General features: G+C 42.4%; 2 protein-coding genes across 2 annotated transcripts in view; both read right to left on the bottom strand.

The window, feature by feature from the left end:
- Positions 1 to 5,141, bottom strand: part of MYCBP (MYC binding protein) — a 10,836-nt gene extending 5,695 nt beyond the window's left edge. Inside the window, exons 1-4 of the mRNA XM_019512534.1 lie at positions 5,041 to 5,141; positions 4,891 to 4,963; positions 3,555 to 3,603; positions 1,943 to 2,072 (exon numbers count right to left, since the gene is read on the bottom strand). Of these exons, the coding sequence (XP_019368079.1) occupies positions 1,943 to 2,072; positions 3,555 to 3,603; positions 4,891 to 4,963; positions 5,041 to 5,055 (267 nt within the window). The 5' untranslated portion in view covers positions 5,056 to 5,141. The remainder of the gene's footprint in view (positions 1 to 1,942; positions 2,073 to 3,554; positions 3,604 to 4,890; positions 4,964 to 5,040) is intronic.
- A 1,180-nt stretch (positions 5,142 to 6,321) lies between these two features.
- GJA9 (gap junction protein alpha 9) lies at positions 6,322 to 9,625 on the bottom strand. Its single transcript, XM_019512531.1, has one exon. The coding sequence runs from the start codon at positions 8,449 to 8,451 to the stop codon at positions 6,880 to 6,882; it is 1,572 nt and encodes a 523-aa protein (XP_019368076.1). The 5' UTR covers positions 8,452 to 9,625; the 3' UTR covers positions 6,322 to 6,879.
- Positions 9,626 to 11,739: the final 2,114 nt, after the last annotated feature.

Below are 11,739 nucleotides of genomic sequence, written 5' to 3'. Positions count from 1 at the left end.
GATCAGCATCTCCTGGGATTTTTTCAGGAAGTCATGTTTAAAATACAGAAGTATAGCAGACAGCCAGAGCACTCGATTAGAAATCCATTTTTCGGATTGGCCAGTTAAACAGAGGAACATTCATTGCGAATCAGTACATACACCTCTTACTAGTGAATAGGGTGGCCATCATAGAGGACATTCCGGTTTTCTGCTACTCTGTTTTCTATCAATATGAAACCCTATGCCTTTATCTTGAAGAGAAAAGTAGAGGACATGTAGGCATCCGGTTTTGTATCAATAGAGGACAACCGAACAGTCCTCTATGATGGCCACCCTGAACGCCAAGCAGATCTAGATTGGATACCTTACTGAGATAAAGCGAAGCTGTTCCCAACAAACCAGAACATAAAATCACACATTTAACTATCAATGTTTATACCCACTGCTGGACCTGTCCTCTTCCATTAAATTATCCAGTCCCCTTCTGAACTAGGATAGATTATCAGCTTGTAGTGCAAGTAAAGGAGTCTCCATACCAAGAGACAGCCCTGCACATATCACTCTGGTTCCTTTTTCTTGGTAGTCACTGCAGAGCCCATGAGGGTGCTGCTAGCCCACCACCAGGCTCTCCCCTACCTCTGGCCCCAGCTCCCCTCCAGTCTCTCAACTGCCACCACTCTGATGTTATTCTATTTGTTGCTGAGGAAAGTGGTCCCTGGGGCTGGGAGCAACTTGCCCTGTGGGCTGCATTCCCCTTCAAGTGCTTCCCTGGTCTGCCTCTGTCCTTAGACCAACACAGCTACAACCTATTCCCCTTTTAAGGGAACACTCCAGTAGGACTTGTCAGAGCCTTGGTCCTGGCCGTGGCCCCCTTCTCCTCTGGTTGCACCCTCAGCCTTAGTCTCCTGATTAAGACCTCAGCTCTCAAGCAGCAGCCCCTCCTGAGGCTTCAGTCTCAGCACCAGTCTCTGCCCCTTTAGCTTAGAGCTAGCTCCTGACAATTAGCAGGCGGGTGCCACCCAGGTACCCCTGTCCGTGGCTTCCACCCCTGTAGCCAAAATCCAGCCCTCTGGTACAAACAGAACAAAAACACACGCCAGCTGCTTCACAGAATAAAAGTCTCCTTCCTTGGGGTAAATGTCACTTGTAGACCCCAACATTCATAGGAGCCTCCTTCCCCCAGCTCTCCTGGGTAGCTTGGGTGTCTGTCTGTCTGGCTGGGTGCCAAGCCTCCTCTCCTCCAGCCATGTGACTGGGTGTGCTACACACAGTGATCAGGTGCATCTAATTGCTTCATTAGTCACCTAGCCTTATTGGCCTCAGGCCCAGTCCACCTGGGATGCTACTCCTTACTGCCTTCCTGGCCCCTTCAGGCCTATCTATTAACAGGGGCAGGGGATCCCTGTTAGAGGCAAGAAAAAACTATTGCAGTTCACCTAACAACACTAAGTTATTCTGCATTCACAAATGTTTCCGCTAAGCAATATCCTGCCTACGGACCAGACGTTTGACCACAATGACCTAACGCAGCTTCTCTCCTTGGATTTGTGGCCTACAAAAAGCCCCAGCAGTTATCATTTTGAAAAGACTGTTTAGAAGTGTCATCTAGATTTAGTTTTAGATCATTTCAAAAAAATGAAGTTAATCCTACACTTCCACTCCATTTGGCTTGAAAAATTCTCTTTGTACTGGTTTTCCAAAGCTTAAAAGAGAAATAAAAAATAAGCTAGGAATTTAGCAATATTAGAACATTAATCTTATCAATGAAATGGCCTCAATCTCTTGGGAATCCATTAGTAACTAGTAGAATCCATCCCCTTCCACACCTGTACACAGAAACATCTGCATTCAACACCAATTAGCACAGGTGGTTATATTCATGGAGTAAACATCACAGGACTCTTTTCTATTTACAGTTTAAATATGTTAAAGAGCCTGCAAACACTAAGTCAATACTTACCTTTGCTTTTAACTTTTTATTTTCTTCAAGCACAGCTTCATATTTCTCTTTCACTTCTGCTACTTCCAAACGGAGTGCCTCTATTTCTGGGTTTTCTGGAGCTGCAGCTCCTAGGTGATGCTTCAGAAAGCTAATAAACCAGAAGTTAAGTGTTCCTCCGCTTCAGTTTGACAATTTAAGTGTGGACTTTAACACTGGTAGATGAGCTGTGAGAAAATCTTCACATTTGCTATATTATAACTATTTGCATCAATAGCACCTTTCAAGTCTGCAGTGCAATAGATACTTTTCTCATTTGTATTTGAACTCCTGAAGTCAAACAACAGCCAAAACAAAAACCAGAACAGATTGACAAGTTAAACTGACCTTCTCCTTAAGAAAGAAGGATAACAGCATGTCTATCTGCAAGCCCAAGAGGACATAATAAAATACATGAGCAAAATTTATTTTGCCTTGAAAGGAGACTGTAACTGAATTGTTTAAAAAATAGCAAAAAAAAACCCTATTAGATACTTTTTACCCTCTTCCACAAGTGACTACTATAAGACTAAAATGATTTTTTTTTTTTTTTTTTAAAAACACTTAGCTAGCTACTACTGTACTGTGTGCAGTAAAGCCTCAATTTATTGCTGGAGGATGTCAAATAGGAAGTCTCACAGGAAGAGAAAACTGGAGTTGTGAGTACTAACACATGAAAAAATAACCTATTTTTGAATGTACAAAGAAAGAAGTTCCCAACCAAAGAGAAGTCTTAGAGTGTTTAATATACTTTTTCTTCCTTTTGGCATTAAAGAATCATGCTAACAGACCAGGGACCAGCGCTCGTGCAGAGCCTTGATTACTCCCAACAAGTTTTAAGCTGTTGGGAGTAATTTCTCATGTAAGAGATTTCCAGTTTTCTACTGTACTTGATTGCCCAATCATTGTTTCCAAGATCGCCATTATTATTACATTTGATATGGAACATAACTTAATCTTTAAAAAACAAGCTGTTTTCAAACAGTCCAGACTAGAGAGATTCATCTCAGACTTGGGTATTATGTTAACAAAGCAATTTTCAAACCAACTGAGCTTATGTCACTATGCACCCTTCTGAGTCTTATGGATAATAAAAGTAACAGTTCCTCATTCCAACCACGCTCTGACTTGCCCAACAATTCAATAGATTTTAGTTTCTCTTTCTTTTCCCTCCATGTATTTGCCTCGTCTCCCTTCTACTTCCCCAGCTGTTCCTCTTGTGTACCCTCCTCTAGAAGCGCGACGGTCCCTCCCATACCTCCGAACCAGCAAACGGTGCCTCAGTTTCAGACATTGCTGGTTGCAGCTGTGTTGGTGTAAGGACACTTTGGGTAGCTGTGATATCTTTTATTACACCAACTAATGAGTTCGGGGAAAGTTTTTTGCAAGCTTTTGGATACAAACACCTTTCTTCAGGCATTGGGCGACTGGGCTGCTGTTTGTGTTCTCCAGGGTAGCAAAGAAACTAAAACTCAGTTTCAGATGCAAAGTTTAGCACCATACCACATCACATCTCTGTGATCAACATGTTCATGGAGTAAACATCACAGTACTCTTTTCTATTTGTTATCTTGCAGGATAACAAAAAGGATACTCCAATGCACTGTTTGGTTTCTCTGGCTCTTCATATAGGGCTACCAACACTGGAAATTAAATAGTTCAGAGTACTTGAGCATTTTTTTTTTACTTCAAAATGTGCCTACAGTCAAAGGTGGTTCCTGTGAGATTTCAAGAAATTACTTTGACATTGGTGGAATAGCATCCTATTGAGAATACTAAGTGGAGCGCTCATGCAGAGACAAAACCACTGTGGTCAAAAACAAAGACAATTATAAAAAAGAAAAGAAAGACACCCTACAAAGTGCTGCATATTATGGTTACGCCACAATGACGGGTAGGCAACCCCCAGAGCATGGCGCACACAGGGGGCATTTTGCTTGGCACACGCATCCCAAGGCAGATGGCAGGGAAGGGGCCAGGGCTGTGCTGCCACCATGAGGATCAGGCCCCTCGCAGCTCCCTCGCTGTCCGCCCCTGGCACGCCAACATCTTACTAGTTGAGGCTGCAGGTGGTTTGGTCACTCTGCCCAAAACCACTGCTAACCCCTGCTCTATGACAGCAAAGATCTGGCCTGAATAAGCTTTTTAACATTTCTTTAAAAAACAGAAGTATTACTGTATGGTCTTTTCATAACTGATGTACACAAACATTACAAAGCACACCAGCTTTCACACGCCTGAAGTCGGGTGGCTTTTCAGCGGTGGATCTGAGCACTTCAGTCGTCCCTGCAGGGTGCACTCCCGTGCCCAAGCACCCTTGCGGATCTGGGCCTTCGGGCCCCGCTATGCGATCAAATGGCAGCGGGATACAAGCCAACCCTAGAGTGGGTGCGCATTTTCAAGTACTAACTTCCTAGCAGGTTGGCTTTTTAATAGCTATGCTGTTGTTTTCAGCACGCGACCGTTCCTTTGCCCATGTGGCCCATCTAAAGGTACAGGGCAACAACTCACCCATGAATCTGATGATCAGCACTTTGCACGCATGCGCTGTCTATATCGGCCACACGCTGACCAGCAAACCAGGCACGTGAGGAACATGTAGCAGGGCCCAGGGGTCCCAACCACTCCAGAGCCCCTGCCTTTACTGTATTTTACCATGTGCCCGTCCATGCTTTTACTATATTTGACCGTGTAGCCCTCAGTGCCTGTGCCCGTACCGTATTTCACTGCATGCCACCCCGCACCCGTACCGTGTTTCACTGTGCGCCCACTACACCCTTACCGTATTTGACTGTGTACCCCCCGCACCCGTGCCATATTTGACCGTGTACAAGCATAGCTTCTCCAACCCCGGACACCGGAGCGGGGGCTGCCAGGGACGGGGCGGGGTGGCCGTGTGAGGCGCCCGCCCGGCCCGAGGCGGCGCTTACCCTTGGTGAGCGTGTCCAGCACCCCAGACTTCTCCAGGTAGCGGCGGAACTGCTCGCGCTTGGAGTCGGCGGCCTGAGGGGAGGGGAGGCGATCAGCGGTGGGGGGAGCCCAGGGGGAAGGGGACAGGCCGGGGGGGGTACCAGGCCCACCTTGTAGTGCGCCATCCCTACCGGCCCACCACTGCGCCTGCGTCGCGCCTGCGCACTGGGCTTTGGGCCACCGCCGCGCGCTTCCCGGGTTGCCGGGGAGACACTTCGTGTCTGGCCACGCCCCCAGCTTCCGTACTGCCCAGCCGTGGGCGTAGCGCCCCCTGCGGAGCGGAGGCTTACGGCACTCGCGTGTCTGGACATGTGACTGGGAGGGGTGTGCATCTCTTTTCTATGCAATGTTTGTTTGTGGGGGGGCATCCTTTTTATGTAACATTTTTTCGGAGGGGGTTGTACATTCCTTTTGATGCAACGCTTGGGGTTTGTGCAAGTTGGGGGGGTTGCCCATCCTTATCTGTGCAACGTTTGGGGGGGGTTGCATCCCTTTTTATGCAGTTCAGAGGGGGCTGTGCATAGCTTTTTGCACCGTTTGGGGGGGTTGCACATCCCTCTTTATGCAATTTTTGTGAGGGTTGTGCATCCCTCTTTATGCAATTGTGGGGGTGTCCATCTTTTTTCTGCAACATTTCAGCAGGGTTTTGTGCATTGCTTTTTATGCAACATATGGGGGGAGTTATGCATCCCTTTTTTAATACAATTGGGGGGGTTGTGCATCCCTTTTTATGCCATTTTTGATCCTTCTCATTAAAAGGGAAGAGGATCACTTCCCAGGGCTATAACCCCAAGACAGTAACACTCATAGATGGCAGCTGAAGCAAGTGTGCAGGGCTAGCAACCTGGGCTGCTGCACCTGATGCCACCTCACCAGTGGATTGTATTTTCAGGATATTAAAGATCATTTTGCAGTATTTAAAATGCCTTTGAATCATCACAGATCTCACTAGAAGATGCATTTTAATTGCTAAACAAGTGAAAAAGCATAGTAAAAAGCTCACAAGCCATTCATAATCCATGCTTGTCACAAGGTAATACATACTATAATGGCAGTAGCCTGGGCTAAGGAGTTTGGCCCAAATTCAACTGAAGTTCTCAGCAGAGCTGTACCTGTGGAAACGATGGTTGAATATGACTCAGGCCACAGAATTGTAGAAATTAGGGTGGAAGGATTCATTAGATCTCAACTTTTCCCTTCTCTTCCCAAATTTCTCACCCAATCCCTCAGCAAAACAACTCTTTCATTTGTCTAGAACTTTGTCCAGTTAATTTTTTGTGTTAATTTTTTTTTAAAAGTTGAAATAGTGGGATTTCTCTCACTTCCTAATCAGGTATAGAGAAAAGAATGAACTCCTATTACAGGATTTTCCTGCAAGACTGTACCTTTCCCTTTGCTTAATTTCACTTTGCAGTTCTTAAATGCTTTCAGACAATAATAATTAATCTTTATCTTTTTATACCCAGCCAATTAAAAATCTATTCTTTGTATGTAGCGAGGCCCAGAACTTGAATTTCAAATTTCCAGAATTTTCCTGCAATAGGAGTTGGTACAAATGACAGTGACCTTTACCACCTCCTGTTTTTGGAACGGAGGGGAGGGTAATTTAGTCTGACATCCCCATTAATTCATGTTTGTATTACCAAGAAGTAAATTGTTACATGCTTCCATGCTGTTTTCAGGATCAAGGCTTTTAGCCAGAATCCTTAAAAATGAATTGGATTGAATTGTTACATGCTTCTTTAGAAGAGTACCCCACAACTTCTGAAGAAGGGCTCACTCTATTAGTATTTCTCATTCCCTAGGTGGAACAGCTGACTACCCTCAGAAATAGCTATTACTCATGCTGTGCTGTACAACGTCCCCATTTCCCCAGGGCTCACATATTTCTGGTGCAATATATTGATGAGATATTAGCTGAAAAACAAAAGAAAAAATTGTCCAGTCACTTAGATTTGGAGATCGGTAGGAGAACGCCTGCTGCTGGTGTTCCTTGCCAAGGACATTTGCCGAGACGGAGAGAGAACCTGAGGACTATCGTAGTCCTTGTACTGTTTGGAGTCCGAGCTCATCTTGCCCAGAGAATCAGGAGTGTCTGGTCTGCTGGATGTTTTGCAGTCCATCTTGCAAACAGGCAGGGCTTTGCTTCCACTGAAACTAGGTTGTTTTCCATTCTTGCCCATGGGAGAATTTGCTGGAGACCCTACACTCGCAAACACCGCAGAGAAGTTCCACAAGGAAGGAGTTTCACCTGGCTTGGCCAGGCCATCCGTTGAAGCAATGGATGCAGTATCAGATTGCAGAGAACACGCAGGTGGCAGGTCAACAAGACTGTTTAAACACATACCTCTTGCAGCATCTATACGACCACAAAAAGTACCATTGGGGAAATGTTTTTCTTCATCTTGTTTCTGAATATAATTGCTTTCTGACTCAAATACTTTAATTAAAGTTTCATTATCATTTGAGCTAGTCTTGCCAGGCTGACTGTTCCCAGCATTAGAAGTCTGCATCCCTTCTGACTGTTTATTTTTTTGTTCAATTGGGAGGCAATTATCGCTACTTTCTGTCTGGCTGTTTCGAATAGACTGGAACACAGAAGGTGAATTTAAAACTGGATAGACCACTGTGTCAGGAGGCTTTTCCATCAGCAAGGTGTAATCACTGAGTGCAGAAGGAAGTGTTTTTTGTGGAGTTGAAGAGGTTCCCATGGAAGACCGGGGTACTATGGAGTTTGCCTTTGATTTACTTACATAGAAGTCATCAATGTCATCCTTTTTCTCATCCTGCCCAAAAAGCCCTTCCTTAACTTTTTTGAACCCTAGGTGGATAATTTCCAATATGTTTAAACACAGTGACACGGTTGCTATTGACTGCATAAATAATATGAATACAGTCTTCTCCGTTGGCCTCGACACAAAACAATCAACCGTGTTTGGACATGGATCTCTCTGACACTTGTAGAGGGGATCGAGCTGAAAACCATAAAGAAGATACTGCCCAATCATAAACCCAACTTCAACTGCTGATCTAGTAAAAATATGCATCACATATGTGCCAAGCAAGGAGCCTCTTAGAGGTGCTTTGTTTAGCTTTCTTTGGCCCAGTTCACGAAGCTCACTCTCCAGTCTTTTTCGAATTTCAGTCATTTCTAATTCAACACCTTCAAGCTCCAGTCTGACTTGTGCCTTTTTCTTTTGTCTCTCTTTTTCTAATGCTCTTAGTCTGTATAAGGCATGGCCCATATATACCAAAGAAGGTGAAGACACAAATATAACTTGCAAGACCCAGTATCTTATAAGAGAGATAGGAAAGGCCTCATCATAGCAAACATTTCTGCAGCCAGGTTGCTCTGTATTGCATATGAATTCTGACTGTTCATCATTCCAGACATCTTCAGCTGCCACTCCAAGGACAAGCATTCGAAATATGAATAGAATAGTTAGCCAGATCTTTCCGATAATAGTGGAATGAATGTGGACTTCCTCCAAAATGCCACCAAGGAAATTCCAGTCTCCCATGGTCACTCTGCCATCTTAGAACTAAAAGCCATGAGAGAGAAATATCAAATGGCATCACAGTTCCAGGCTTTTGACAGTGTTTTATATATTAAAAAGAACTTGATATTATTGGGATAAAATATGTTACAATTAACACATAGTAGTTTATAGAGGCTGTTTCACGGAAGCAGAAAGCTTTGCATAAGGTGCAAAAATCTTAAACTTTAGCACTCCTGACTTAAAGGAAAACTGCACTGATTTTACAACAGTTCCTTTGAGAGTTAACAAGAGCCTCACCTGAGTGAGCTTGCAATTAAAACGGATTGTCAGAAATATCTGTCACAAACTCATTAGCTTTACAGCTGGGAATAACATCTCAGGTGGAACTGCTGCTTTTTAATTATACTTTTCAACAGGATCAGCACATCTGCAGGAGAAAACCAGTTTTCTTTCTAGTCAAACCAGCTGTCTTTGGATTCAGAAGATATCACTCAAAAAATCCTTGCCTCTCTCATAACTTTGAAAAATCATTTGATGAAATACGGCTTATAAGTGAAAGGTACGTCATGCAGTCAAAGCCATAATATGAGTGACCCGGTCCCTAGGACTGGAGGGGGGCATTGCTGTGAACAGGGTAGATGCCACCAGGCCTTTTCTACAGTCCCCCAGGAATGAACTCCCCAAGTTTTGTAAAATACAGCCACCCTGGCACACAGTTTTTATGGATTCCCTAAACCTGCAGCGGTGCTAGAAAAGCATTCCTATGGTTTGGATTGCACCTGCCTATGAAAGTTATCGGGAGAAGGGATGTTTTCAGAAAGTTTGAGCAACCACTGCTGCAGTGGAAGTTAAATCAGAGCTGCCAGTTCCTAGTATATGAGATCAGAAAAAAATCAGGATCCAGTGACTGTTTTGGTGAAGATTTATGACCCTCAGTATTCTTGTTACACCACTGAGGGCACAGCAATATATTTTTAAGATTAACATAATAAAGTGCCTTTTGTACACATCATTCTGCTGCTGTATTCTGGATGACTATCCTGAAGAGAGAGCCCAGTGTCAGGCAGATTTCTTATGATCAGCAATACTGGTATCGGAAGTAAATACCACATTCCATAATGGAATAATACCAAATGAAATCTGTGGTCCTGTTTCTATTAAAAATAAATATTTTAAGGGGGGTGGAAAAACTAATTATTTTATTTTTATTTTTATTTATTTATTTTACAGCAATTCATCAGGTCACTATAGTCAAAAACTTATATTAAATCAAAAGTCTTGCACTGTGCTGCTTTCTGCTTTACAATGAAATATTCTGAAATATCCAACCAAAGGACCATTTAAAGTATTTTAAACATGTATTGAATTTTACGCATTGCATTGATAAAAGTGTAAAGCTGTTTTACAATATATATGTGTAATGATCAAACAATTCAATTATGTTGGCAGTTTTAATAAAAATATGCAGCAAGTATAACGTAATGCTCAACTGTATTAAAAATAGAGATGAATCTCAGATTAAACACAGACAAAGATGGTTTTGGAAGCAACTGGTTTTGCTAGGATTTAAATAATTTCCTTTTTACAGGATAGAAGTTTCATGAAGAATTAAATGGAGATTGAAGATAGAACGTAGCAACATAGACAAAGCAAGCCTTACACAATGAAACAGTCTGAGAGAGAGGAAAAATGTATTTTCAATCAGCTTTTTAAATAACTGGATAGAAGAAATACAAGGAATAAACACATACCTTTCCTTTACCAAGGTAAGTCAAGTAAGACCACCACAGTATCCAAGATAAAGTTAGTGTCTATTGTCTTCCATATATGAGAGATTTCACATTTCCAAAAAGTGTTTCTTTCACTGCTGCAGCATTAAATGGAGCATTAAATGTGTGCTTTGTACACTGAACTTATAGTTGGAGGAGAGGCAGGAAAAATCAATCTACAATGCAATGGCTTCTAGCAAAAATTTAACTGACCAAAGTTGAACTGCTACAATAAAACAATCCTTTTCTGAATCAAAACACTCAAAACTCCAGGAGTTTAAAAGGTTTCTTCTTCCTTCTTTTCTTTGTAACAATTCCCTGGGACAAACACGCATATTAGCTATAAATAGAAGCAACAATCAGTGCAAGAGGATTTTAAACTGTACGCATGTTGTATAACTGCAAACTTTTTGCAATTTAAATAAATTAGAACATTAGAAGACATTGTGGACAAGATGCACTTTGGGACACCAGATTTCTAAACACTTCTACATTTTCAATTGATGCATCAAGGTCTTACAAAAACCCAGACACGTTACATTTTAGAGTATCTGAGGAAAAGTTGGGAGACAGAAAACTTTTGTGTGCAAAGCTTTTCTTGTAGCAAAGCTGGTCAGCCCAGTGCACCAGTGTGGTGGATCACTAAACAAGTCTGTCTGTTAACAACATACAATCAGACCTTAAAAAAATAAAGTAAAATAAATCACTGGAGTGGACAGTTACGGCATGCTACATCTAGCAGTGCCCAATTGCTTAGTTTTATTCTTGTCCATTCATCGTTCCCGATACAACCAGCGCAGTGTACAGCATTAACAAGCTTCCCATGCCGAAAGCTCTAGAGCTAATCGATATCCTGGCACCGAGTAACAATCAATCGGTCATGTCCGATTTCACAGTTGAATGAAACTTTATCCTAGTGTGACTGGTCATGCCCATAAGCACCAGAAGGGCCTTCTTCCATTAGGTCTGTCATCATCCATTTCAAGTGCTATTTAAAACACCTTTCTAAACACATTTCCTTCTCATCAAAAGCTTTTAATATCAATTAAAAAGACAGAATATTAATCCACTTAAGTCCCTAAATTCTCCCCAGTTAGGATATTTATAGCAGTGGAGTGGACAGACTCAATAATTCAAGGAACTTGGTTTTGTTTTGCTTTAAAAGATAGGTGGCAAGAGAAACAGTCACTTCCACAATACATAATATTACGCTCAAGAAATCTTTAACTCACTTAAACTGCTATAACTATCAACTGGAATAGTGTCATCCTTGACTTCTTAATCAGGGAAATTAAAGACTCATCAAATTTACTCTATGTAGCAATACTTGTAATTCCATTGTCATGAGAATACTGATTATGATGATGAGCATTTCATGCTTCAGTATGTTTCTCCTAAAAGCAGGCCATTTTGTTAGCTGCAACATATAATCACTGCCAATTTTGCTGGTGTGGATGAATCAAGTCTGAGATACCATCCTCTAGAACCCTATCTGGACTTCACCATGGCATGCAACCCTTTCCTTTCCTTCTCAAGGTTA

This window comes from Gavialis gangeticus, unplaced genomic scaffold (assembly GCF_001723915.1).
Source record: "Gavialis gangeticus isolate Ggan-Ray unplaced genomic scaffold, GavGan_comp1, whole genome shotgun sequence".
In the NCBI taxonomy this organism is placed as follows: Eukaryota; Metazoa; Chordata; order Crocodylia; family Gavialidae; genus Gavialis; species Gavialis gangeticus.
This window is presented reverse-complemented; position numbering and strand designations above follow the sequence as displayed.

Bases quoted from the DNA above. Each gene is read 5' to 3' on its own strand.
- GJA9 (XM_019512531.1), bottom strand. From the start codon at position 8,451: ATGGGAGACTGGAATTTCCTTGGTGGCATTTTGGAGGAAGTCCACATT.